Source organism: Euleptes europaea, chromosome 17 (genome assembly GCF_029931775.1).
Source record: "Euleptes europaea isolate rEulEur1 chromosome 17, rEulEur1.hap1, whole genome shotgun sequence".
NCBI lineage: Eukaryota > Metazoa > Chordata > Lepidosauria > Squamata > Sphaerodactylidae > Euleptes > Euleptes europaea.
Genome location: NC_079328.1, coordinates 45710361 through 45738276, shown reverse-complemented (window position 1 = coordinate 45738276; position 27916 = coordinate 45710361). Strand labels below are relative to the sequence as shown.

Sequence of the window (27916 nt, the reverse complement as noted above, 5' to 3'; positions counted from 1 at the left end):
TTCTTTTTTCCCTTATATGAATCAAACCCTTTATTTTCATTTTTCTGGGTTGTCATGCCATTTCCCCCTGTTACATTTACACAGTTTTTAATAGTAATTTGGCATCCTTGCCATATAATGGTGTAAGAGATACAAACAATTTGGGAACACCAGAAATGAAAATGGGTGGAATGAAAAGGCTCACAATGACAACATTTAAAAGAACTCCAAAAAGCAAGGGACATCTGTGCATCACTTGGCACTGAAAATTCGGCAGGAGAGGAATACCTGTGGGGAGAACATTGCAAATCTGAGACACCACTAGGGTTGCCAGTTCCAGGGTGGGAAATACCTGGAAATTTGGGGAGAGGAGCCTCAGGAGGGTTTTTTGGGGGATGGGAGGGACTTTGATGGGGTATAATATCATTGAGTCCACCTTCCAAAGTTGCCATTTTCTCCAGGAGAACTGATGTCTGTGGCCTGGAGATCAGTTGTAATAATGGGAGATCTCCAGCTACCACCTGGAGGTTGGCAACCCTAGACACCACAGTGGATTGGTCCTTGTTGCCATCTATCACATGCCAGAAGCTGAAACCATTCTGAGCAGGGCCTTTATGAAGACTGAGCTCAATTCTGTGCGTGGCTCACCATCCGGGATTGTGTGTTTCTGTACGGAGTTTTAGAATGAACCTGGTCATGCAGGCAATTTATAAGAAAGTTGCAAAAAAAGGGGGGTTATAAAACACAGATGTTTGATGAGAAGAAGGGCTGTGTGTAGGGTTTCCAGATCCCTCTTCGCTACCGGCAGGAGGTTTTTGGGGTGGACCCTGAGAAGGGTGGGGTTTGGGGAGGGGGAGGGACTTCAGTGCCATAGAGTCCCATTGCCAAAGTGACCATTTTTTTCCAGGTGAACTGATCTCTATCGGCTGGAAATTGGTTGTAATAGCAGGAGATCTCCAGCTGGTACCTGGAGGTTGGCAATCCTAGCTGTGTGGGGGGCACTTGACCTTGGCAGATGAGAGGCTTCATCTGGTCAGGAAGAGAGGTTTCATAAAAGAGATAAACAGTGAGTAATGGGTAATTTATCTTATGAGGGTAGTCAGTGGCGCTCTGTCTTTTACTTTTCCTTTTTTTTTGCCTCCAGTGCTCAGCGGCTGCAGCCCTTTTAAAGGTAATGCCAACCTGCATTTTTGTTTGTGTCCTCGATTATGGTTAAAGCTCGCCTGACATTCACCTTCTTTGAAGACAAATAAGCCAATAATAAAATCAACATTTACATTGTATCCATAAAGGCTGGTTAAATAAGAGAAATACCCTCAAGGGGAATGAGAAAGGCTTCACATTGGTGGGAATAACTGGGTGAGCTTTGCTGGCCTTTTCAACAGTGTGCTGCCCTTGCATGTTGTAGACCGCTAATTCTCTTTCTTTCTTTCTTTCTTTCTTTCTTTCTTTCTTTCTTTCTTTCTTTCTTTCTTTCTTTCTTTCTTTCTTTCTTTCTTTCTTTCTTTCTTTCTTTCTTTCTTTCTTTCTTTCTTTCTTTCTTCATAACCAGTAAGTACTTCCGACATTCACCACCAGCTATTTACCAATATAGTTGGATTGAAATGCTTGAAGTTCAAGCAAATGAAGCCCCTGATCAAGGACTTGGGAGGTTTTAAGAGGGGAGTGGACATATTCATGGAGGAGAGGGCTACTGGTCAAAATGGATACTAGCCATGATACATACTTATTCTCTCCAGCATCAGAGGAGCATGCCTAGTATATCAGGTGCTGCTGCAGTTGTCTTGTTTGGGGGCTTCCAAGAGGCACTTGGTTGGCCACTGTGTGAACAGACTGCTGGACTTGATGGACCTTGGTCTGATCCAGCAGGGCTTTCCTTATGTTCTTATGTTCCTGGCAGGGACTGCAGTACCAGCCAAATGGGATCCACTCTTTGTTTTCACTGAGGTCAAGGCATGGGCAAAGGGCACATTAACCCCTTCCTGTCCAGTGTGAGCAGCTTGAGAGGCTCTGGCTGTGACCTTTATTTTGCAGCTTAGCTGCTTAACCTTCATTGCCTGCCTCCTGGTAGGTTTGTGGGATTCAAGAGATAAAGGTCATATGTAGGATGCTCTGCTAGAGCCTCTATTGAACATGGTGGAGGAGGAAATGAAGAGCCTTTTGCCCACAGCTCCTCTCTTGCAGGGTCAGCAGCTCTCCAGGGTCTCAGGCAGATGTCTTTCACATCACCTACCAATGGGTCCTTTAAACTGGTGATGCCCAGGATGAACCTGGGACCTTATGCATACGAAGGGGAGGGGTTGTGGCTGAGTGTTAAGAGAATCAGCTTGGCATGCAGAAGGTCCTAGGTTCAATCCTGGGCATGTCCAGTTAAAGAGACTAGGCAAGTAGGTGATGTGAAAGACCCCTGCCTGAGACCCTGGAGAGCCGCTGCTGGTCTGAGTTGACAATACTGACTTTGATGGACCAAGGGTCTGATTCAGTAGAAGGCAGCTTCATGTGTTCATGGGTTCAAAGCAGGATTATTTATTTATTTACAGAATTTGTATTCCATCTTTCTGCTTTACAAGGTCCACCAAGGCAGCTAAGAATTTAAAGTATACATGAGGGAAATACATTTAAAATCATTAAAATCAACTCCCCTCCCAATCACATATCTTTAACACTATTTAAAAACAGAATTAAAATATGTACAAAACACATTAAAATGCATACAAAACCATTGAAATGCATACAAAACAGAGTTAAAATATATTGAAATTAATTAGGAAGGAGAGATCACCGAGGGAAAAGGTCGTTACTTGCTTGTGGAAGTTGGCAACAGAAAGCAACAGATGAATCACCCTGGGAAGAGAATTCTAAAGGTTTGGTTCCATGTCCGAGAAGGCCCTCTTCCATGTTACCACCCACCTCATCTCAGAAGGCGAGGGCATCCGAAGCAGGGCCCTCTGAAGATGACCATACTGGTTGGGCAGGTTCATAAGCAGAGTTGCCAGGTCCCTCTTCGCCACTGGGGGAGCCTGAGGAGGGCATGGTTTGGGGAGGGGAGGGACTTCAATGCCATAGAATCCAATTGTCAAAGCAGCCATTTTCTCCAGATGAACTGATCTCTATCAACTGGCGTTGTAATAGTGGGAGATCTCCAGCTAGTACCTGGCGGTTGGCAACCCTATTCATAAGGGATAAGTGGCGCTCAGCTACAACCACCCCTCTTGTTATAAATGCCACTTTCCCCATTTGTTTGCATGATATTTCTCCATCACACAGGGCTTTTGGATCAAGATGGCTCACAACTTTCAGTCTTTTGTGGATGACCTATTTTGCAGTGTGGTGGGCATATCTTCTTTCCCCATTGTATTTCTAAATTGTTTTAATGTACATGTTGTCTGTTAGGGAGTACTTTGGGAATTGTGTTGCATTGTCTGCAATTATTTCATTTATGCCCCCCTGCCCCCAAGCATCTTTCCATTGATGGGCGGGCACATTTTATCTTTCCCAGCGCAGGCCACTATGTTCTGTGGCTGTAACTTTAATGAGATCCATTTGGTGCCTTAATAAGAAAAAGCTTTCATTAAGGATGGTAGAACATACCCAATGGTGCATCTTATTCTTGACTTGCTGCCAGGGTGTCTTCTCCAAATCTAATGTTAGGCAGTCCCTGAAACTTATGCTCACAATTACCAGTCTGTAACGCGTAGGAGTTTTCTGAACTATTTTCCAAATAAAATGGACCATTTGAAAGGCAGTCCAGCTTAGCTCATGGAAAACCAGTTCAATAGCAAATGCCTAATTAAGGGCACGTTCATCTGCAGAGCTGATGATAACGGTCGATTCACACTATTTTTCCATGAGAAAGAACGGTGGTTTTTTTGGCCAAACATCTGGAACTCAGTTGTCTTTAAAATAATTACAACTCAATCATAGACCACTATAATAGGTGGAAAAAACACAATTTCACATCCAAAAGACACTGAGATGTAGCCTAGCCATACACTAAACTAAGAGCATAACTTGGTGTAGTGGTTAAGAGCATTGGTTTGGAGCAGTGGACTCTGATCTGGAGAACCAGGTTTGATTCCCCACTCCTCCACATGAGCTGCGGAGGCCAATCTGGTGAACTGGATTTGTTTCCCCACTCCTACACATGAAGCCAGCTGGATGACCTTGGGCTAGTCACAGGTCTCTTAGAGCTCTCTCAGCCCCACCTACCTCTCAGGGTTGGGGGGAAGGGGAAAGGTAGGTGATTGTAAGCCTGTTTGATTCTTCCTTAAGTGGCAGAGAAAGTCGGCATATAAAAACCAACTCTTCTTCTGGCAGCAGGAACCTTCCCTGGAGGAGGAGCTTCTTGTGCTGGCAGAAGGATCCACACTTAAAAAACAAAGATACAAGCTACTCCTGTTAATGCTCATAAAATCTGGGTGGTTTTCAATGGATGGGCTCCAGTTGACTCCACATTTGACCAGGGAGGGAAACCCTAAAATGAATGCTTCTCTGTAAGTTTTGTTGATTTCTGTCAAATCCAAGAGCTAGATTCGAGTCCAGTAGCACATTAGAAACCAATAAGATTTTCAAGGTATAAGCTTTCGAGAATCAAATCTCCCTTCGTCAGATACCCTCATCCGATGAAGGGAGTTTTGATTCTCAAAAGCTTATACCTAAAAAATCTGGTGACCTTTAAGGTGCTACTGGACTAGTTCTTCTGGCCACCCTCTGAAATGATCAAATCGAAGACTCTCTAGCACAGGGGTGTCGAACACATTTGGATATGACATCAGTGTCACTTGGTCGAGCTGGGCCATGCTTTGCCAGCCTAGTTTGAGAGTCAGGGGTGGGCGGGGGGAGGTGTGACTGCCTTGGCTGGCTTGCAGGCCAGATAAGAGGCTGGATCCTGCCCCTGGGCCGTATGTTTGACACCCCTGCTCTAGAACCCATGAAGCCATTCATTGAAAGGATGTTGCATTTTCTGATTCTTTAATGTCTTCCTGGATCTGTCTGGGTGCAATCGGTCCACCACTCCAAACCACTGCTCTTAACCACTACACCACACTGGCTCTCTCCAGGGTCTCGGGCAGATGAAGGTGTTCCCCAACAGCTGATACCTGGAATCCTTTAACTGGAGATCCAGTGATGGGACCATCTGGATTGAGAGCATATGTTCTACCACTGAACCACGGCCTCTCCTCCCCTGCTTTCATTCAGTAACAAGATGTAAAATATGTCCTGCCTTCATTCTGTGTTAGGAATGTTGAGGAGAAAGTGCATATGATTAATAGTCTCATTAAAAAGTCATCATTATCCACTGTCATCAGAGCCAGAAATAAATTTCAGGTCAAACAGACAAAGCAGTCTTGTTGAGACAGACAGGCGAAAGGCTTGCCATACCAGAATACCAGTTTGGACACTGTGTGGAGCATGCCTAGCTCTGACCTGGAAGACCCAGGCTAGGTCAACATCATCAGATCTTGGAAACAAAGCAGGGTTGGCCCTAATACTTGGATGGGAGACCACCAAGGAAGTCCAGGGCTGTTATGCGGAGGCAGGCAATGGAAAACCACCTCTGAATCACCTCCCCATCTTGAATTGAATGGAATTATTTGAGGCTGCATTTAAAGACATGTTCCCAATATTTGAATTTTTTCCTAGTATAAAAAAGTAGCCCTGACCTGGATGCCCCAGGTTGGCCCAATCTTGTCTGATTTTAGAAGCTAAGCAAGGTCAGCCCTGGTTAGTACTTGGATGGGAGACTACCAAGGAAGGCCAGGGTTGCTACACAGAGGCAGCAATGGCAAACCACCTCTGAACATCTCTTGCCTTGCAAACCCAATGGGACCGCTATAAGTCAGCTGTGACTTGATGGCCCTTTCCACCACATAACATCCCTTTGGTGCCGCTTAATGGAACATGATCTTTGCATAGCCCTTTGCACAGGTACCATCTATAAGAGCTCAGTTCATGCACACTGTGGAAGTGTAAAGGAAATGTGCATGTGTCCTGTTTGCAACCACATATGTATTTATTCAGTTCGTGTACATCCCTGTGTGGTATATCAATCCTGGCTTTTTCAGGAGACTGGACCCTGAGTACAAAATCAGACTGAAAGGACATTCAGACACCATGGGGATTTTTGCATGGTAATTAGCAGCGCGTTCCAGGCTGAATTGCCCTGCATATTTTTTTGAATTTTGCACGTTGAACAGTCATTCTGGAAGTGACTGCGAAGCTGGCACATACCTGCTTCGCATTACAGAAGAGCTCATTTAACATGACCTTTGGTGTTTGCCATGAAGAATCCTCCTCAAGGAACAGTGCAAAACAACAGAGGCGTATTAGCTATGCATATGCTAATGGCTATGCAAACATGAACAAAGGAGCAGGGGAGTGGTACTTCTGCTTTTGCGTTGGGATCGTGAAAAGGCATTTTTAAAAAGAGCTTTGAGTGAGCAACAAAATTTACCATGCAAAAATGGCCCATGACTATATGCACATAGAACCTGAAGACATGAGGTTACGGGGCCAGTTTCTGATTAGATCCTATTTGGAAAATATTAGTTGCCAGAAAACCAATTAGGATGTTCAACTAAAATGTATACCTTTGGTGAACAGAGTGTTTTGGCACTGGACTGTGTTCCAGTTCAGCCCAAACCCACTGGTCTTCTCCTGACCTGCTCTGGGTACCATCTGTGGATCCTGAAGGTTCTCTGCCCTCCTTCCCAAGCCTCATTGAAATACCATATTTTCTTATTTAAAGGGTTGGCAAGTTGTTATTTAGGAAGTCTTGAAGCTTTCCATGCATAGCAAAGATCTCCCTCTAAATTAGTCAGTTGTGGTAACATCAAAAACAGCGATGATCCAGGTCATGGGAGTTATCCTTCAGTCCCATGGAAAACAATAGAGTTCAAGCAAGAAGATTGTTCTATTGATTCCAATTGGACATAAGTGCAAGTAAGTTCAGCTGGATCAGGAGCTTATTTTTGTGTGCCGTCAAGTCACAGCTGACTTATGGTGATCTTGTAGGGTTTTCAAGGCAAGAAACGTTTGGAGGTGGTTTGCAGCTGCCTGCCTCTGCATCACGACTCTGGTGTTCCTTGGAGGTTGCACATTCAAATACTAACCAGGGCTGACCCTGCTTAGCTTCTGATATCTGATAAGATCAGACTAGCTTGGGGCTTTCCAGGGGTTCAGGACCATAGACTTTGGGAATTGGGTCATTTCCATAGGTTAGATGGTTTGTGTTACTTTCCACTCCTTCGCATTTAACATATCTGAAGACACCTAACAGCAGAAGTACCTGAACAATAATAGCAAATACTACTTTAGTTTTCTTTCTAATTGCAATATCTACAGGCAAACTGAGCCAACAATGCTCCGCGTCTTTTTAGCCTTGATTTTTCATAATAAGAATGGATCCTGAATGTGTATACTTTAAAGCTGTTTTAAGTGCCACATTTTCTTCTTTATCGCCAACAGTGCTGCAAAAAGCCAATGTTTTATCCAAGGTGTTCCTGCCACCATCATGACCGAGATGGTACAAATGACTTAATATCTGAACTGGCATCTGTTCTCCAAATCTGGAACACTTTGGCACAGCTTTCCTACATTATTTCTTGGAAGAAACACACTTTAAATGTCAAGGGTTTGATTTGAGTGAAGAAAGCATTTGCAAAGACAATTCAACAGCTCAAATGAGAATCGCCCCAAAAGTTAAGGAAATAAATGCATACACTGTGGGGAAAAATGGGACTTTAGATATGGCAATCGACCACATTGTTTTGCATTGCAATGAATCCCATTCTGTATGTACACAATCAGCCCCCAGCTGGTGTTTTCCCAGATTTACTCAAAGGCAGTTGTTGTGTATATAGTACCCAAATTTGAAACAAATGCTTCTGAGGTCAATATTTATTTCATGCTATACTTCATAAGACAATGGGTTTTCCAGAGCCTATATTTGCAGCTGTGTTATCTGTCCTGAAGGCAACAACTTCCATTCTGCAGCAATTTGCAGTAGACTTACTCCGAGCGTAGCATATTGGTCAATATGTGCTGGGACCAGGTTTTCTCCCTCCACGCACCATATTGAAATACAAGTTTTTTGAAGAAGCTCTTTCATGGTGCTGTGTACAAGGGAACGGGTGTGTGTGGAATCAGTGAGGAAGGAACCAAAAAAATACCACAGATGCCATGTTAAGTTTCCAAGCAGGATATCTTTAACAATTAAAGCATAATGAATCTATGCTACATGATCCTAACTGGGCGGTAACTGGGTGGGAAGGAAAACCTGATAGTGGAAATACTACTACTCACTATCATTAGGGGGAAGTGGGGGGAGCGTCCAGCACGATTATCCAGAACGTCACGAATGACGTGACGCTTCCCACCAGAAAACATCACTTTTAGGGGAAAGTGCGGACAGGATAAAACTAAATTAGGAAAACAGAAAACAATGTTGCAAAGGAAGGCATGCGGACAAAAATTGTCGAATGCGATTCCCAGCCTCACAGCTCGACCATGTGGAAAATGTGGGGTAAGTGATGCATGCTGAAAAGGTCTGGTAGTTTGAGACTTTGGCCCAGCTGGTAATTTCCTCACCAAGGTAAAAAAAAGTGAGTCCATTTGATAAAAGTCTTTTAAGAAACAGAGTTAAAAAAAAAAAAAAAAAGAACAACCCCCCCTACACATTAAAGTGTTGGTACAGAAGATATTCTTTATTGTATATAGTTCTTCTAGTGCATATTTCTATATCAACTTAAATAAGACTTTGTAACAATATTTGAATAAAAACTAACATTTATAGTACACAACTTAAACCAACTCTTATTTACATTGAACCACAGGAGGACAGGTAGGGGGAAAAAATGAAGACACACACTGTACAGAGAACAATTCGACTGACATCTTGAATATAAATCAGCCACGGCATACATTACACTTAAGTCCGTATATATAAGAAACACAACTTGTATGTAGAAATGCCCCCACTGCCAGGGCAGAGGGAAGAGAGAGAACTAATAAAATAAAATGTCTTTCCCCTCCTTTTCAGACTCCCCAAGAATGAACAAAGCTAGACTGATTAAAAGAAACTGTCAATAGATGCAAATTCTGAAGTGGACCGAAGTAATCGGAGGGTGCAACTCTTCCCCTGTTTCCTAATGTAGAATATCACATCCTTTATTTTTTATTTTTCATTTTCTTAAACTGTAGGATGTCGCTGATCATTTTCCACTCAGACACAAGGGAACTTTACAGAAAAATGTGCTACCCCATCTTTACTGAAAGAATGACATTCTGGACGGTCCTTCCACTTCCACGTGGTTCCGGCAGGCTGTACATCCCCAGCCTGTGATCTGCATTTGCGAACTGCTATTGCTCTAAACAGCTGGGAGTGCTTGACCTGTTTCATCTCCACAACAGCCCTGTGAGGTAGGTTAGGCGTAGAGTCAGCTGTTTTCCCAGGGCTGCCCAGTGAGCATCATGGATGAGCAGAACACTCGCCCTAGCGCTTTTCCTAGTCCAAATTTCACATCCTATTAACTGGACCGTCATGGATGCTTTGTGGTATGCCGTAGAAAGCCTAGGAGGGCCGATTTATTTCAATGGAAGAAGCTGATCCAGGCGGACATACAGATTAAAGAAGTCCTTGGCTTGCCAGAGATCTATGCACATTTTGCGTGTACAGGTGAGCGTGTGGGGGAAATGAGATAAGGGGGTCTCATTTGTTTCTGTGTGTCCCCCCCCCCCCCCGCATCCATTTTGCAGATATATGGTTCTTTACAATGAATTTACAACTACTCTCTAATGCTTTGAGACTGTAGACTACAACCACGCAGGACTTGCTCTATGAGATTAAGGCAGTTTTGGAGAACGTTGCACTACAGCTGGTGCTGCCGTAGATGCGCATGATGCTTCATTCTCCTTTTATCACGTTACACGGAAAAACCAAAAAGCCAAACAGATTGGTCAGCTGAGAAGATGCAGTTGAAGAACAGTGGGATGGGTTTGGTGGGAACTTTCCACATAAAAGCTTAAACATTTCACTTTACAATATACATTTCTTTTCATCTTGTGAAAAATTAAAAACAAAACCGATAAAAAAGATTCAAATACACAGAGGTACCCTTATATTGAACTTTTCGGGGTTTTTTAAAGGCATTACAAATTAAGCAGAACCTAAAAAACCTGTTGACATTAACCGAGTAAATACAAATGATAAAGCTCTTGTCAGTAAGGCAAATTGTAAAAGATTATACAGTAAGATACTCGTACAATATTTGGAAAAGGCTCTTTTGTAATAATCAAGTGCACAGGAGAAAAACTCCAATGTAAGCTCAGGGGCTCGGATCCAAAGCAAAAACTAGTGTGATGCACACCTTAGAGGTGTTTCTGTCTGTATTATACGATGTGTGTGTGTGTATATAGGAAGGGATGATTCCAAAGAATCCTGAAGGCAGGTAGATACTTGCTGAGTAAGGTTGCCAACTCTGCGTTGGGAAATTCCTGGTGGTTTGGGAGTGGAATCTGGGGAGGGATTTCAGCAGGGGTATTAATGCCATAGAGTCCACCCCCAAAGCTGCCATATCCTCTAGGGGAGCTGGTGTCTGTAGTTTGGAGATCAGTTGTAATTCCAGAAGATATCCAGCCCCCCACCTGGAGGTTGGCAGCCCTCCTGCTGAGCCAATCCACATCAGCCCATTTTGCAAACTGTTCGGGGATCTCCACAAAACAAGCTCTCCTTTTCGCCAAAATTTATTTTGGCGTAAGCTTTTGTGAGTCGCAGCTCGCTTCATCAGATGCTTGAGGTGGACATCCTTTAGGCAGACAGTTATATTTAGAACTACAAACAACAGAATGTGGACCGAGGGGGAGGTGTTGCGAAGAAAGGCCAATTTGAAACAAGATCCAATCCTTGGAGTAATCAATCCACTCAGTGTGGGAAGTGGATAGACAAAGCAGGATTAATCTAAAATCAGATCCAGGAAAGGAAAGGACAAGGTGACATATGAGAAGCAGACACAATTAGAAAAAGCACAGAGACCATCTGAAGTTATAGCTGAACTGACGAACATCTGTCAAGGACAGATGTTCAGGTGTAGCTGAACTAATGAACATCTGTCAAGGACATCTGCAGATATAGCCGATCTAATGAACATCTGTCAAGGACAGGCTAGGCTGAGGCAGGGGTTCCCAAACTTTGAGCCTGTGGGCACCTCTGGAATTCTGACCCAGGGTGGTGAGAGCAACAAAATGGCTGCTGCAGGAGGAGGAGCCAACCACAAAATGTCAGGGAGCAAGATTATGCATATCTCTGATATTAACTCTTCAACATTTCAGGCAGAAGCTTGGTTTATCAGGATGCCTTTTAATCTGCACAGCCAATCAGAAGCTCTGCTGGACAAAAGCCTCACCTGATCCACCCAGTTCCTAAAAACACTTGGCAGCCACCTGGAAAAGTGTCAGTGGGCACCAAGGGCCCACGGGCACCACGCTGGAGACCCTGGGATATGGCATTAACCAAAATAGTGAGAAATCCCCAGTTTCCAAGGACTGACTCATGAAAGCTTATGTTGGAATATTTTGGGTAGTGTTTAAGGTGTCACCGGACTCCTGCTTTATTTTTGCTGGAGACAACTACCTATCTGGAATTGTTAAGGGGTGTTGGAAGAGGCATTGTGCCTCTGCTACTGAGGCAACTGGGTTAACACTAGCTAGCATTGGTTTGGACACTGAAAGGGGGTCTATGTCACCATTTGGCTGATCTTCCATTAGGACGCGCCTTCTGAGAATGGAAGTATACCTTCTTTGGGTGGGGTTTTTCCATATGGACTTTATCGTTGGATCTAATTTCAGGGTTGCAATCTATTTGTCCTCTGCCTACCGAGAAGCGTAACACTAGCCTTTTATGCATAGGTTGTTATCCGTCGCCTCAAGCCCGAGTACTTAGGGGCTTTGTTTTCATTACGCATGCATTTTCCGACCTTAAGAAGTCGCCTCGCTCACCACTCGCATTTTGTGGCTGCTGTTTTATCTCAAGTTTAATATCTGCCTCGATCCCAAATCGAAAGCTAGTCCTATGCATACTTGTCAATCCAGGGTTTTATCCATTTTCGTTTCTCACTCCCACTTATATTTCCCCCTCATCCATACCCTCCCCCCGAAGCTGGAATACTATGAGGCTGTTTATGGGTCAGTTTCACAGCGAGTGGTCAGTTTAAGCCTGATCAAACAAGGGCTTTTTTGTTTGCGACCAATGAGAATGCTGAAATAGTCACAAGCTACCTATACGGCTGCTTATTTAGTCAGTTTCACAACAAGTATTGGTTAGTTTCAGACCTCAGCCTTATTGATCACTTTTTTTTTTTTTTTTTGCGAATAGCAAGAATGCTGAAGTAATCACAAACTACCCATGTGGCTGCGCACTGAGAGAGCAGCATATCTAAAGGAAACAGCCCGTGCATAAAAGGCCACTGGGTTATTGCACCTATGAGCCTTTTTGATGAGTCTTTTACATGAGTCTTTTAAGCTGGAGATGTTGGGGATTGAACCTGGGACCTTCTGCATGCCAAGCAGATGCTCTACCACTGAACCACAGCCCCCTCCCCAAATGGGGAGGAGACTAAAAAAAGAGTGCATGGAAAACGTCAGAATGAAAAGCAATGCTACAGCCACACATTCCGGGTTAGTTTACTTTATAAACCATGTTTCCCACACAGTTATTTTTAAGGACACACCAATTACTGGGTAGCCTTATTAGGTCTGCACTAGGCACAAATGTTAATGCCAAACTGCATATTATGATGTTAAGGCACTTACCAGAGACTTATTCTTCTGGTTTCAAGGATTAAATAAAACTACAGTAGCGGGGGTGGGGGGGTGGTAGGACAAAACTGCTGGCAAATAACCACCAGAGTTATGGCCCCCATAACGCAAATCCTAAGCGTGTCTATTGAAAACGAACCTTGCGAGCTCAGAAGTGACGGAGGGGAGGGCTTGTGAGGTAGAATGCTAATTGTTTAAGATTTGCAGCTAGCTGACAGGAAAGAAAAAGAAGGTCAAAACACTCAGGAATAAACTTAGTGTGTGTGGTGGGGACGGCCATGATGTTCATATTCCTGTCATGGTAGCAAAAGGATGACACAGGGGCTTGGAGAGTGTAGTGATGGGTGGGTGGACGGGTGGATGGTACAAGCAGGAGCTAGCTACCAACTGTCTCTGGATTTGTTCCAGTTCCGTGGGGGCCTGCCAGACTCACTACTTTCGTGGAGGCCCCCCCAGGACTGGGGGAGTGGGCCAAAGAGGAGCAAACCACTCCGCAAAGCCCCCCTGCCTCAAACGGGGGTCCAACAGCCAGCGAGACTGCGTCTAGGCGCTTAGCGACAAAGGAAGAAGCGAGGGGGTGAGTTCCCGAGATGGCGGTGGACCAGTCAGGCCTATGGTTAAGGACAGCGATGGTTTTGCACCTTAGTTGGCCTCCCTAACCCCCTCCCTGAAGTTGTTTCCTTTTCTCTTTTTACTGTTCCTATCCTTCCCCTTCCTTTTTTTCTCCCTCCCCTCTTTTTTACTGGTTATTATTTGATTAGTTATCCCTGGATTCACAATTAAGGCTTTCAAGGCGCCATCTGGAATTTTAAAGCAACAAGGTTTTAAGTATAAATGATATCGTATGACATTTTAATTGGTTGTATTTATGGTTGTTAGCCACCCTGAGCCTGACTTCAGCTGGGGAGGGGCAGGATAGAAATTGGGGGGAAAAAAGGTTTGTGGAGTAGACCAACCCGTTCGAACTCTGAACTTCAGCTGCTAGCAACTTTTAAAACATGTACACTCTGGGTTTTTTAAACACACACACACACAAACATTCTGCAGATTCTTTACCTGACAAAAATTAAGGAAAAGGCATGGCAAAAAGGGTTAGCCTACTGATAAAGCTTTTTCTACTTCAGCTCTTTCATTGTTCTAGAGAATATAGACACAAAAGATTATTTCCTTCTTTTTTTTGCCATTTGGCAGATCCTCAGTTTGCCTTTAGTTTTCCGAGGTCAAGCACTGCTAAGAATGATGTGGCCAGATATAGAGAGAGTCAACCTTATTTGCCAATGAAAAGCAGTGCGTTGGAAATAGCAGAAGTTACAATGTTCTATGTGTGTTATTAGATCTATGACAGTCATCCCTTGATGGATATTCATGTGTGAATCTGCCTGGACATATTTCCACCTCTTGCAAAGCTAGCTATCACATATAGACCCATTGCACCCCATACCCAACATCCTTTGGCTAAAGATGGATTGAAAAAACGTTTCCATCTTTGCTTCTGCTACTAGCAAAAACAACACTTTTGGCTGAACACGGTCAACCCTTGGCAAACTTCACACATACGAAAAAGAAAGTCCAAATGAAGTCATCTGGGAATTTCATTGGGAAACCTCCCGAACCATCCAGTGTTGGAAACAAAGAGCGAAAGATGAAATCGTCACCCAAAGAAATCTGAAGATGATTTTCTGAGCTTGCCCACTTATGAGCCAACCAAGACCAACCACAATCAAGAGCTAAGAAAAGGGACTTTTCAGCGAATCCCGATTTCACTTAAAAAAATGTATTGGCTTTACCATTCCAAATTTGCAGTCTTCATATAGATAACCAGTGTTGGAGCTGCAAGATTTAAAAAAAAAAAGATTTGCATGAGAAATACTGAACTGGTGGTCATTATATTGGGGGCTTGTGAAAACTAACACAGATTCCAGAGAGTTTCGGGAGGGCAGCTAGATTTGAGTCCAGGAGCACCTTCGAGACCAACAAGTTTTTTCGGAGAATAAGCTTTCGAAATTCAAAGCTTCCTTCATCAGTTACCAGTTACCAGAGAGGTAGCCATGGCAGGGTTGGTCTTAACCAATGGGCATCAGGGTGCCAGCCTCCAGGTAGGACCAGGGGATACCCGGAATTATAACTCATCTCCAGACTACAGAGATCAGTTCCCCAGGAGAAAATGGTAGCTTTGGAGGGTGGACTCTATGGAACCCTACTGATGTCTCTGTCTTCCCCAGGCTCCACCCCCCCAATTGTTAGGTGTTTCCCAACCTGGATCTGGCCTCCCCTGCTGGGGGACCTAGCAACCGGGGCAATTGCCTTGGGGCCCCATGCTGGGGGTCCAGACTGTGAATGGAGAGGGCCGGCCACCTCAACAGCAGTACTTGCTTGCTCCCATCCCATCCAAGGCTCAAGCAACCAGCTTCTGGGATCAGCAGGTGCTCCCACCTACCTCATATGGGACAATGCCCACCCCTTGCTTGAACCCCAGTGGCAGGGGGTGGGTGAGGCAGGGTGCTCGGTAATAGGTGGTGGTGATTCTGGGGCCCCATCTTGGATATTTGCCCTGGGCTTCAGAATCACTATGACTGCCAGCGAAACAATGCCAGCCAAACAACCAGGAGGGGTGCCATACAAAGGGACTAAGGTTGTGCGTATCAATAAACCTGAACCGAAAATAAACCCAAAATTAACCGTTTCGGCAATATTTGGGTTTTGGTTTTACTGAATACCAAAACCTGGGAATAAAGATGAAGCCAGATAGCCAATCGACGAATCAGCTGAATAGGTATTTGGCTTTTTTTGGCTTCAGCTTTCCCCAAGCTTTTCCCTATGGGAATTTCTTTTTCTTAATGAGTTCTGTGGGAGGCATTTTTGGAGGTAGAGTTCTCAAATTTTCAGGGTAGCTTCAAGGGACTCTCCTTGCATGAACCCCAAAGTTTGGTGAAGATTGGGTGAGGGGGGTCCGATTTTATAAGGTCCCCTCCTCCATAGAAAAGCATTATAAACTTTTCCATACTTCTCTATGGAGGAGGGGGTGACCCCTTCCAGACTCCATAAATTCCCAATCTTAACCAAATTCCCAATCTTAACCCCCTGTCCCAATCTTAACCAAACATCGGGGTTCATGCAAGTAGAGTCCCTTGAAGCTACACTGAAACTTTGGGAACTCTACCTCCAAAAATGCTACCCACAGGAGCTTCGAAAAAAATCCCCATAGACTATAATGGACCTGATTTTTTTCAGTAAATCTGGAAATAAAGCTGAAATACAAATTTACCAGTATGGGTATTCGGCTTATTCTGGGTTTACTGAAAAAAACTGAGCCCAATAAACCTGAGCAGAAGCTTTGGTGACTGTATCATTTCCCAAAGAAACTGGATGTCTGAACGCCAAATACTCATTTCTTTGCTTGCTGGTTCCTGTAATGCATCCTTCTGACACCCCAGTTCTTTCAAGATTGCTCACAACATTAGTGGTGAAATGTGAAACGGGCGGGCAAAACAGCTACACTGATTTAATACATGCCTCTGGAATGCAGGAGCAGCAGAAAGGGACAGGCAAACACACTAGGGTTGCCAACCTCCAGGTACTCACTGGAGATCTCCTGCTATTACAACTGGTCTCCAGCCGGTAGAGATCAGTTCACCTGGAGAAACTGTCTGCTTTGGCCATTGGACTCTAGGGCATTGAAGTCCCTCCTCTCCCCAAACTCCCCTCCCCTCAGGCTCCGCCCCAAAAATCTCCAGGTATTTCCCAACCCGGAGCTGGCAACCCTCGAACACGCACCTTAAACTGCCGCACGTTCCCTTGCGCTACGAGGTGGTGTTCGTTCTCTGGCGTTATGCAATACGCTAGTCTCTGGAGAGAAAGAGAGGGAGAAGAAGTGTAAGTCAGGGTGTGGAGGATTTTGTAAATCAGGGGTGGAAGAAATGGGGGTGGGGGAGAACAGACATAAGTGGTTCAGTTTGCATGGCCAACTCCAGCCTGTTCTAGTCATCTGGGCATTTAAAGGTTTGGCCAAGATGGTTCTTTCCCAGTGGGCATTTGGAACCAGTTCCCAGTTACACAGAAGGCCTAAGGTCTAAGCGCAAACATTCCGTGACATCACAGCACCTCAACCAATGGCTGGAGAGACACACAGATGGACAGAGGGCCGTCACCAGCCAGTTCCAAACCTTCTTTGCAATATGAAAACTTGGACTGCAAAAGCAGGAAAGGGGGGGGGCTCTCTTTACTTTCTGAAAGGCTGAAACAGCCCCAAAGCTTTGTTTTATAGCCACACTTTGAGGGTTCCTTCAAAGCACAGAAAAGGAGCGTTCCCAACAGCAGTGACAGGAAAATTAATATGATCACAAATCTTAAATCTGCATCGTTCGGAAATAGTAATTTGGAGGAAAGTGCAGGGCAATCGCAAGAAAGAATAATGGGGCGTACTTTTCACCATAGAAACCAAGTTCCTTGAAAACTGGATAACAGCAAGGCTTCCACAGGTGTACACACACACAAACACACACAAACCATACACAATAAACTTTAGCTACTGCATTATGAGGTCGAACATTCGGAAAGCGACGAACCAGTTACATTTGCTTGTCACGGGAAGCCATTCAATCAAACAATCAAGCTCCCTGTGAATCCAAAGCATCAAGCCACAAAGGACGTTACTAACTATGTCTCTCCAGCAACCCTATTTACTCTCTTTCTCTTTTGCATGTTAGTAGACTGTTCGTATACAGCCTTTCCATTGCCACTAAGGCTGGGACTGGGGTATTTTAATAATAGCTGGCTCAGTTGATCCATTTTAGTCTCTACGTGATTTAGTCTTTCAAAGGGCGAAAACGCACGGTCGCTTTAGCCTCCTTTATTCCGTTTCAGCCAGGATTGAGCCAGGATCGAACGCATGTGTTTCGCCGAACGTGTGTTTGATTCTGGCTGACTCCTGGCTGAAACAGGGAATAAAGGAGGCTAAAGCGACCGTGTGTTTTCGGCCAAAGAGAAGGTCAACAATGCCGCCTTATATTGCAGCCATGTAAGGTGTGCATAAGTGTCTTTAGCTACAGAGGCCAGGCCTGCCCTGCACATGGAAGTCCAAACCTCTAATTATTCATCACTTAAGAACTTTATTTGGCATGAGTTTACCCTCAATCAACCTAAAATTGACAGAACCACTCTACAACCCGAAGCAGGCACAAAGCAGTTTTCTGACGTTTGATAGCCCTAGGATTCCCACCTTGCTATTTCGCCAGGAATTGTTTTTGCATCATAAAGGGATGTTTCCAGCTCGGTTTTTTTTTTTAACAACTTAGCTTTACCACCTCGGCTGCTGAAGACTCAGGATTTTAAACGCTTGAAACCATCAAAAGTTGCTGATAGAGCGCTGATGGGTCATCTGCCTGAAGACCAGCAACAAGACCTGATACAGTGCATTGAGGTACCCGACCTACATAGCATGGACTTAGAAGGTAGCTTTTTAGAAGGTGCTCTACTGAGCCACAGCCCCTCTCAACTTCCAGGAGAGGAGCTTCAACCGCAGGAAGGGCAGAAGAGTGCTAAATCCTTCCCTGAAATGCCAAATCACTTAAAAGTTGTTTCCGAAAGGTCATTCATCCGCAAAGCGTTTGTGGAATTAAAGAAAGCAAACTCTAGCTTAGCTCCGGCGATTTTCATTTCAAAGAACATTTCCATGACATTTCATTACTTGGCCACTCACTTGTTTAAAGCTCCCCCGTGTATTCAGTAATTTATAGAGAATATATGCAGGCACGAGGATCATCGAAGACAACGCGATCCCCCATCCAACACTGTCGGCCCATGATGGGAACTTGTAGTCGTCGTAGGTCAGAGATTTGAAATTTACAACACTGACTATTACCACAAACTAAAAGGAAAAGAGAGAGAAAGTAAACATTGTTGTCATTTTTTAAAAATGCAACCACAAGCTTATTCCAAATCAGAAAAAAGAAAACAGCTCTGCACATTATCTGGATGCTGCATACAATGAAGATCTAAATACATTTATGGGTTGTAGACATTGTGGTGTATTTGGTGAGTAGTGGTGGACTCTAATCTGGAGAACCGGGTTTGATTCCCCACTCCTCCACGTGAGTGGCGGACTCCCGGATTGGTTTCCCCACTCCTACATGCGAAGCCTGCTGGGTGACCTTGGGCTAGTCACAGTTCTCTTAGAGCTCTCTCAGCCTCACCTGCCTCACAAGGTATCTATTGTGGGGAGAGGAAGGGAAGGAGGTTGTAAACCGGTTTGATTCTCCTCAAAAGGTAGAGAAAATCAACAAATAAAAACCAGCTCCTCTTCTTCTTGTACGTTTTAGGCATGCTTCTGACCACCATGGAACTAAACCTGTGGAGCTCCAAGGGTTAAGCATGCTATTTCAAGATAAAATAGCCATACCATATTTGTACTTATTGTTCATAATGTAGAGGCAAGTCCTTATAAGAGGTTGGGACTAGCAGTAAAAAGAGAATCCCTCCTGGCTAAAGGGGGGAGCTGCAGACAAGAAGAGACTGGGAATACTAAAGGAAGTTGCCCCAACCTGGATAGCTAAGGTTAGCCGGATCTCATCAGATCTCAGGTGCTAAACAGGGACAGTCCTGGTTAGTCCTAGGATGGGGGACCACCGAAGAAGTCCAGGGTTGCTACACAAGAGGCAGGCAAACCCTGTCTGTTCGTCTCCTATCTTGAAAATCCTATGGGGTTGCCATCGATTGCCTGCGACCTAATTGTACTTTCCACCAAAGGAAATTAGGGGACTGCAGTATTTGTCCAGCAATAAACTATTACATTTACTTTTCTTTTTTGGTGTCCTTGATATGATCGAACCCCTAACATATCACAGCATTCATTTACACACCAGGATCGCCATACTTCCATAAACGATTCTACTGATGGTCTCAAAGAAGTGAGACAACCTAGGATTTAAGAAAATTGATCTTCAATTGGGTTTTCTCTGGGCTACCGAGGGGTATTTCATGGGATAGTCCCGCATCAGGGCTCAAAAAACGGGGTAGTTCCAGTGTAGTTTTGGTGGTGGTGGAATGTGCCATCAAGTCACAGCTGACCTGTGGTGACCCTGTAGAGTTTTCAAGGCAAGAGGCATTCAGAGGTGGTTTGCCATTGTGTGCCTCTGTGTGGACTGAGATATTTCTAAGAGAACTGTGACTGGCCCAAGGTCACCCAGGAGGCTTCATGTGGAGGAGTGGGGAATTGAACTTGGTTCTCCAGATTAGAGTTTGCTGCTCTTAACCACTACATCGCATTGGCTCTTAATGTAGGTTTACACATGCCCTGTTAGTATCTTCCCATCATTCCAAACTTCTGTCAGCTTACCCTGGCTGCCATCAGCTTTGAGATGATAACCACAGCATTCTTGGCCATTAAAAGTTAAAGCACAAGCGTAAATGGCAATGTCCAGAGGGGATAACTGCCTAACGCAGACAATTGTTTAATATTGAGTGTCAAGTTAAATCTCATCACAGAGAAAGGCCCAAAAGGGCTTTGATTTGCCCATAATGTTAGTTATTAGGCTTGTCACTCAACCGTCGAGTTAAAAGGTATTACATGTCAGAGAAAAAGGCATCAGTACGAATGGACAGTTTCACCAGCCACACCACTATTTTGGAGGAAAGCAACAATCTATGAAGTTAGCAAACTGGTTACATTGGAGTGGTTGACTCTGCTCCTGAGGGACTATTTCAAAGACCTTACACCTGTTAAGGCACAAATTATGTCCTGGAATCTGCCACAATAAAGTTGTGACTTTCTTTGTACTGAAGAGGAATGGGTTGTCTCCTCTTCCTCCTGAGTGCAAATGAGGGTTGCCAAATTCCAGATTGCCTGAGATTACAACTGATCTACAGGAGACAGAGATCAATTCACCTGGAGAAAATGGCCAGTTTGGAAGGTGGACTCTATGGCATTATACCTCATTAATGTCCCTCCCCTCCCTAAACTCCACCCACCTCAGGCTCCACACCCAAATTACCAGGTATTTCCCAATGCAGAGCTGGCAACCCTAGTGCAAACCCTCTCACACATATCCACAGAAATGTTGGTAGGGCCATCTTGAGCTACTATTGATGTGCTAATATCTGCTTACCCATCTCAGCTTGGAAACCATACAAAGTACAATTCTAGTTAATTTGCTCAAACATCTAACACACTCACCCTCCCATTATCCAACATCTGGAATCAAGTGCCATTTGCCCCATTTTGCTTTCTGTCTGCTGTTTTATTATTTCTAAATAAAAATTAGCATCTGCTGCTTATCACTGGAATTACATTGCTGGGTTTCATTCTTCAAAACTTGCAAGAGCAAAGGATACAGAAAGGGGACCACATTGGTAACTCTGTGTAATTCTACAGTCACTTTTTAAATAAGTTTACAAAACCCATGAACAGAACTAGTGAAAAAACATATTTCAATTCTCCGGAGTAAGTAGACATACAATTTTGTTGTCGTTACATGGATTCCAAGTCAAAATATTTTCCATGTGTTTAAATATTTAAATGAGTCCAGAAGGCTTGAAATGTTTGTTTTTTTAAAAAATCTGTTTTATACAACAGCATTGTAGATTCCTTGGAAAACCATTTTCTGTGAAAATGGTTAAAGACCGAAGAAAAAACATATAAAAAGGAAACATTTTCATTTAAAACTCTTTTGCTCTCTCGTTCCTTCAAATGGCAAGTTCTTAAACTTGGAGAGGAGTTTTAGTAAGAATGTTTTCTTTAGAACATTTGTTAAATTGCACTTTTTCCATAACCCCCATTCCCTTTCATGGTACTTCTCAGGTCGCCTTCCAGCATCTTGGATGATAACGCTTTAGGTCACAAACAATATTATCAGCTGTACATCCTTCTTCTTAATCAGCAAGGCAGATCTACTCACATACGCAAACTATTCTACACAGAACTTCCTTCTGGATCAGGAACTCAACAAATACAAACATATTGGATCTGGGTGAAAATTTGCTTTGCAGTCTACAACTAGACATGAGGCTTAGAATTATAACTGCCATCGGCAGTGCACAGTTTGGACACCCATCCTGTAATAGAGAAGGGTAGCCCATATTTCTCCTGATTAGTACAGGGAGATATCTAGACCCAGGCTAGTTACAACTAGGGGTGTGCACCAATTTTTATTTATTTTTTGGTATTTTTCAGGTTTGGGTTTATTAAACCCAATTTTTTTTTTTTGAAAAGTCTGGAAGAGTCAGATTTTTTGAAATTTTTGGGGTTAATAAACCTGAAAAATACTCAAACTTGAAAAATGGGATCTTTCAGATCTGCACTGCCTGCCTTCTCCGGAGTCCGGAGAAGGTGGGTGCCGTGGATTTCTTTTAGAGACAGATGAATGTACAGCTTACCAATAAAAAAGCAGGGCTAACAAATTTCCAACACAATCTCCAGTAGAGTCCTGGCTTGAAACCCATCATTTGCTGGATATCATCACTGAATCTGTCCACACCTGAAGATGGAACGCAAACAGGAGACAGAAGCAGATGTTGAGAACACCTGTACCTTTGTCAACAGCAACTTTCTATTTTTAACCACTTGTTTCCTATTCCCAGAGATCCCTGATAAGATGCACATCTTAAGTCTCTAAGAATGGAAGCTGGCAAAAAGTGAGCTTTTTGATCCCGAATCCCAGACTCCTCGCTGCCATACCTTTCCTTCAATTGATTTATTTACTTCGTTTATGCCCCAGCTTACTCCCCATTGGGGAATTTATCTAAGATTGGTAGCTAAATCCCCAAACCCTGTCTCGCTTCCTTTTTTCCAAATACCGCAAAGCAGGGAATTGTTAGGATCCCCTGGGAAATGTAGCCCCCCAGGGATTTCTTGCATCTGCCAGGAGGATTTGCACAAAATTGGCAGAAAGGAAGAGAGGGAGGCATTGCTTAAGGAAGAGGGAGGGATTTAGGAGGGTGGGAGATTACTGGGGGTGGCTGTTCCAATGTGAACCCCAGAACAAAGGTATGTGAGCCAGGGTTCACCTTGAATGTACCCGGCTGGTCTTGAATTGGGGTTAGCAACTCTGATTGATCCAAGCTTTCAATCATTTCTTGCTTGAGCCTTGACAATCTTCGGTGATCAGTTATCCGGTTTAGGCTTGATTCCCAGTTTTAATATTTGGCTTAAATTAAACCTAAAAGAAGCTGAAAAGGCCTGTTACAGGTTTATTTTTGGTTTGGGTTTTTCGATATGTGCAGCCCTGTTGCCGGTGGGCAGTACAACACATCAGCGGGTGATTGCCCGCCATTAGCAGGCAGTTGGTAACCCTAGCCTCTATGCCCGTGTTGGCGAACCTATGGCACGGGTGCCACTTCCGGCACGCGTAGCCCTTTCTGCCGGCACGCACGGTTCCTCCAAGCCGCTGGCCTTTCCGGCTCTGCCCCACCCCGGATGGGGGAGGCTGTAGCCCAGGGGTGGGGAACCTCCGACATCATTGGCGGTGGCCCCCGGACTCTCCCACAGAAGCTGCCGCCATTGCTGCCGCTGGAGCGTGCGCGGCCAGCCAGGCGGGTGGGAAAGCGGGGAACAGAAGCCGAGCGCCCACACTCGGCATGGCTGGCGGCTTCTCCGGTGCCCTCTGGGCCTGTGCGGGCGGAGGGGCATGGCTGGTCGGTGGGTGCGAAGGAGGCACCCTCTGCCCCACCCTGCTCGCCTCTCACAAGCCTGCCGCCGCGCCCCACCGAGTGGCAAAACCAAGGCAAAACCTCCCATGCATAAATGGCCTCTTTCTTTTTCTGTCTCCCTCTGTCCTTTTCTTTCTCTCCCTTGCTCCATTTCTTTCTCCCTTTCTCTCTCTTTTTCTTTCTTTCTCTCCCTCCCTTCCTTCCCTTTCCCCCTCCCTTCCCTTCTTTCCTTCCTTCTTTCCCTCCAGCGGCTTCTCCAGCACCCTCTGGGTCTGTGCGGGCGGAGGGGCGTGCAGTCCTATTCCACCTTTGAAGTGCCCACAAGCTATCCTCCAAACACCTTTCCATTTGTCTTGATATGTAGAGAGAAAACACTAAGGAACTAGTTGCCAATCTCCAGGTACTAGCTGGAGATCTGCTATTACAGGTGATCTCCAACCAATAGAGATCAGTTCCCCTGGAAAAAATTGCCACTTTGGCAATTGGACTCTATGGCACTGAAGTCCTTCCCCAAACCCTGCCCTCCTCAGGCGCCACCCCAAAAACCTCCCACTCATGGCGAAGAGGAACTTGGCAACCCTAGCCTCTCCCTCTGGGCCCCCTCTGGGGGTGGTATTCAGGTTAAATTGCCGCATTGGCACTCGGCAATAAATAAGTGGGTTTTTGGTTGCAGTTTGGGCACTCGGTCTCTAAAAGGTTCGCCATCACTGCTCTATGCCCTGTTGTTGGCCCTTCAGAGGAACTGGTTGGCCACTGTGTGGGTTGGGACGCTGGACTAGATGAACACTAATCGGATCCAGCAGGGCTCTTCTTATGTTTTTAAGAAGAAAATGCTGACAAAAATGGCATCAAACAACAAAAGAGAAGGAGAAAAAAATGTCATGGAGCAAGCAAAAAATAAACGTTTCCTAAAATTAGGGGAATTTCAGAAAACACTGCGAGTTCTCATAAGTGCTATTTTTTTGGCCCATACAGCAAAACTGCTGAATATTCAGCACAGTCCTCATGTTCATTACATTACACAAATTATAGTTTGCAACTGTAAACATTCAAAATATTAAATTACCACTTGGAAATAACATTTGTAAGTCCCTGAGTTTGTAATAATCCTCCCCATCCTTGCTCCCAATTGCCTGTGAAACGCAAATTCAATTGACATAAGCACAGCTTAATTACAATCAAAACATTTCAGCAGAAAAGAAAAGAAAAAACATTGTTTGGGCTGGTGCTAAAATGTCAAGTTAGCCTTCCAGCTAAACAGAGGTTCAGGTGGATCGCTAAGGCAACTGGGGAAGGGCGAGGGGTGAATGGGGGAAAGGGAGGTTAACTCCGAAAGCAAGAGATGAACTGAGCCACCCCAGATTTAACCAGGGATCAATCTGAACTTTACCTGCGGCCATAACAAATTGTTCTTTATAGAGCAGTGGGTTGTAACGTGTCAGCAAAAAGCATCTGTTTGGGCGAAAATGCATGGTCACTTTATCCTCCTTTAATCCCTGTTTCAGCCAGGATTCAACCAGGATCGAACACATGCGTTTCGCCTAATGTGCGTTCGATCCTGGCTAAAACAGGGATTAAAGGAGGATAAAGCAACCATGCGTTTTTGCCCTTTAACAGCTTGAGATTGCCTTGAATTTCTCCCTCTCTGCCAACTGTAGGAAGGGAAGCATGGATGTATGGGGGGGAGGCAGAAATGGTGGCAGTTGGGGGAAAAGGGAAGTTCTAAGGAATCAATCAGGAGAAGAAGGAGGAGGAGGAGGAGATGATGCCAGGGATTGAACCTAGGATTGCCAGGTTCCTCTTGGCAGCGGGGTGGGGAGTGGGGAGCTTACTGGCAGCAAGGGGAGGCCTCGCAGCTATTTCACTAGCAATGTGACAACATCACTTCTGGTGCACACTGGAAGTGATGTCATTGCATTGCCAACAACACAGAGCACTCTGGTATTTGGGCAAAAACTCTATGGTAGACTTTTTTTTACCATAGAGTTTTTTCCCAAATACCAGAGTGTCTAATGTTGCCGGTGACATGGGGACATCATTTCCGGTGCATGCCAGAAGAGCCATCGCCAGCTACTTCACTGCAACTCCATCCTAGGTCTTCTTCTGCTGCTCGTAAGTTCCCCCGTTGACCAGCTGATTGGTAGCAGGTGCAGCGGTTGGAGGCAGGTCTCCCACCCCTTAAGTGGGTCTGACAGCCCTGATTGAACCTGGGACCTTCTGCTAGGGTTGCCAACCTCCAGATACTAGCTGGAGATCTCCTGCTATTACAACTGATCTCCTGCCCATAGAGATCAGTTCACCTGGATAAAATGGCTGCTTTGCCAATTGGACTCTCTGGCATTGAAGCCCCTCCCAAACCCCGCCCTCCTCAGGCTCTGCCCCCAAAACCTCCCGCTGGTGGTGAAGAGGGACCTGGCAACCCTACCTTCTGCATACAAAGCAGATCCCCTACCTCTGAGCCACAGCCGCTCCTCCGTTATCTGTTCTGTTACTGCACAAAAGAAAAAGACTACTGGGCAGAATTTTCCATCAAGGTAATTAACGGGAATAACCTAACCCCGCCAAGTTTGATATGCCTTGCAATCACTCCTGCTTGTACAGCAAAGAAACAGAAACAAACGAAAAAGGACGAAAATAGTGTAATTAAGGGCATAATTTGCGCTGTGCTTCTGACATCCAGGTGGCCGGAAGCTTTCCCACCTTTCCTGCTTGGCAGACGAACATGTGAGGAAGGAGCCAACTCTCTCCCCTGGCACCCCCTGCCAGGTGCCCCGCTGTGTTGTCTAAAGCAAACCCTTCAAAGATTTGTTATAATAAATACAGCTTCAGCAAGCTCTTTGCAACCCAGGTTATCTAAGTGTGTTCGTTTTCATTTGCGGAGGAGACGAGACATTTTGGCTGCCTGCCTGGCAGCGTTATGATAGTTTGCACAACAGGAAAGGGATGGGAGAGAGATTAATTTCACTGTGTCTCCTTTGCAGTTCAAGCCTGTGCTTATGTCCCGTAGCTATCTGTCATATAGAAAGCATGGCAGGGTAACACTCTCGGTGCATGCCTGAGAAGAATGCCTGCACCGGGCTTAGGAGGCCCCACCGAAACCTCCTCCCAGTGCAAAAAGTCACGGGAGATATGCCACCTAAAAGGTGGCATATCTCACCAAAAATAAAAAAGGGCATTCCCAGGCTGAAGGGCTTTGGAGGCCGCCTAAAGATGGCTCCGCCCCAGCCTGGCACCGGAACGCCCCAGGAATACCTCCTGGGATGCTGTAACGCCACGGAAATACCTCCCAGGATGTCAGCATAACCTTTGATGGAGTTCGGACGCTGGCAGAAAGCTCCGTCAGCGTCCCAGGCTGGTGCTGCCATGGCAGCGCCCAGTGACCAGTGTCCGGGCTTTCCCACCGGTGTTCAGGATGCTAATGCCGGGGTTAGCTGCCCAGATGCAGGTGCGGGGGGCTCGAAAGCTGGCGCGGTGCCTTCCTGGCCTCCTAAGGGCTTTCACCCTTAGAGCTCAGGAATGTGCTGTAAGTCTTCTATCCCAATTGACCCAAAAAAGCTGAACAGGAGCATCTAAAAGCCATGTATCACTTGCGTCTTTTCTTAAGGAATCAGTGAGGAGGTAAACTATCCCACTTCCAACTCCTGGCAGGGGCTCAACGCAAATGAACACTCCTCCAAAGCAAGAAATTTCTGCAGAAGGGAGAAGAGATATAGTTCATAGCATTCTCTCCGACACTGGTTTTCTGTGTCTTGGGATGCCAAGAATTAGAAACTTGCTTTAGATAGGAGTATCAGAAGAAACTAGCAAGTTGCTAAGCTATTGAGGTTACTCTAAATCCTTCACTTGAAAGATGGTAGGTGATGCAAGCCCCCATTCCTAGCAGAACTGGAAAGCTTTTTTTTGGGGTGGGGGGGAGGTTTGGCAGCAAAAGTTGAAATTGTGCTTAAATATGTTTGTTAAGAGACCCAGAGTAGTGTAGTGGTTAAGAGTGACAGATGCTAATCTGGAGAACCGGGTTCAATTCCCCACTTCTCCACATGCAGCCTGCTGAGTGACCTTGGGCCAGTCACCATTCTCTCTGAACTCTCTCAGCCCACGCGGAGGCAGGCGATGGCAAACTATCTCCAAGCTTCTCTTGCCTTGAAAATCGTACGGGTCTCCCATACGTCAGCTGTGATTTGACGGCACTTTCCACCACCACATTTGTTCTATCGTGGATGAGGAGTGCTTTAATTCCAACATCTGTTTGGGTACAGGAAGCCTGTATGAGTACATGCTCATAACAATACACAACAAAATAATGGTGTGTGTGTGTGTGTGTGTTTCATGGGAGGAATAACCCATTCCATAAAGTGGTCATCTGCAGTGTGAAGTCATAAGAACATAAGAAAGGCCATGCTGGATCAGACCAAGGTCCTTCAAGTCCAGCAGTCTGTTCATACAGTGGCCAACCAGGTGCCTCTAGGAAGCCACTAACAAGACA

At 45.0% G+C, this 27916-nt stretch overlaps 1 protein-coding gene across 1 annotated transcript in view; it reads right to left on the bottom strand.

Moving 5' to 3' along the window:
- Positions 1-14558: 14558 nt before the first annotated feature.
- SLC6A2 (solute carrier family 6 member 2) overlaps positions 14559-27916 on the bottom strand; it is a 58736-nt gene continuing 45378 nt past the window's right edge. Inside the window, exons 11-14 of the mRNA XM_056862379.1 lie at positions 22162-22262; positions 18491-18658; positions 16567-16638; positions 14559-14622 (exon numbers count right to left, since the gene is read on the bottom strand). Coding sequence (XP_056718357.1) covers positions 14599-14622; positions 16567-16638; positions 18491-18658; positions 22162-22262 — 365 coding nt within the window. The 3' untranslated portion in view covers positions 14559-14598. The remainder of the gene's footprint in view (positions 14623-16566; positions 16639-18490; positions 18659-22161; positions 22263-27916) is intronic.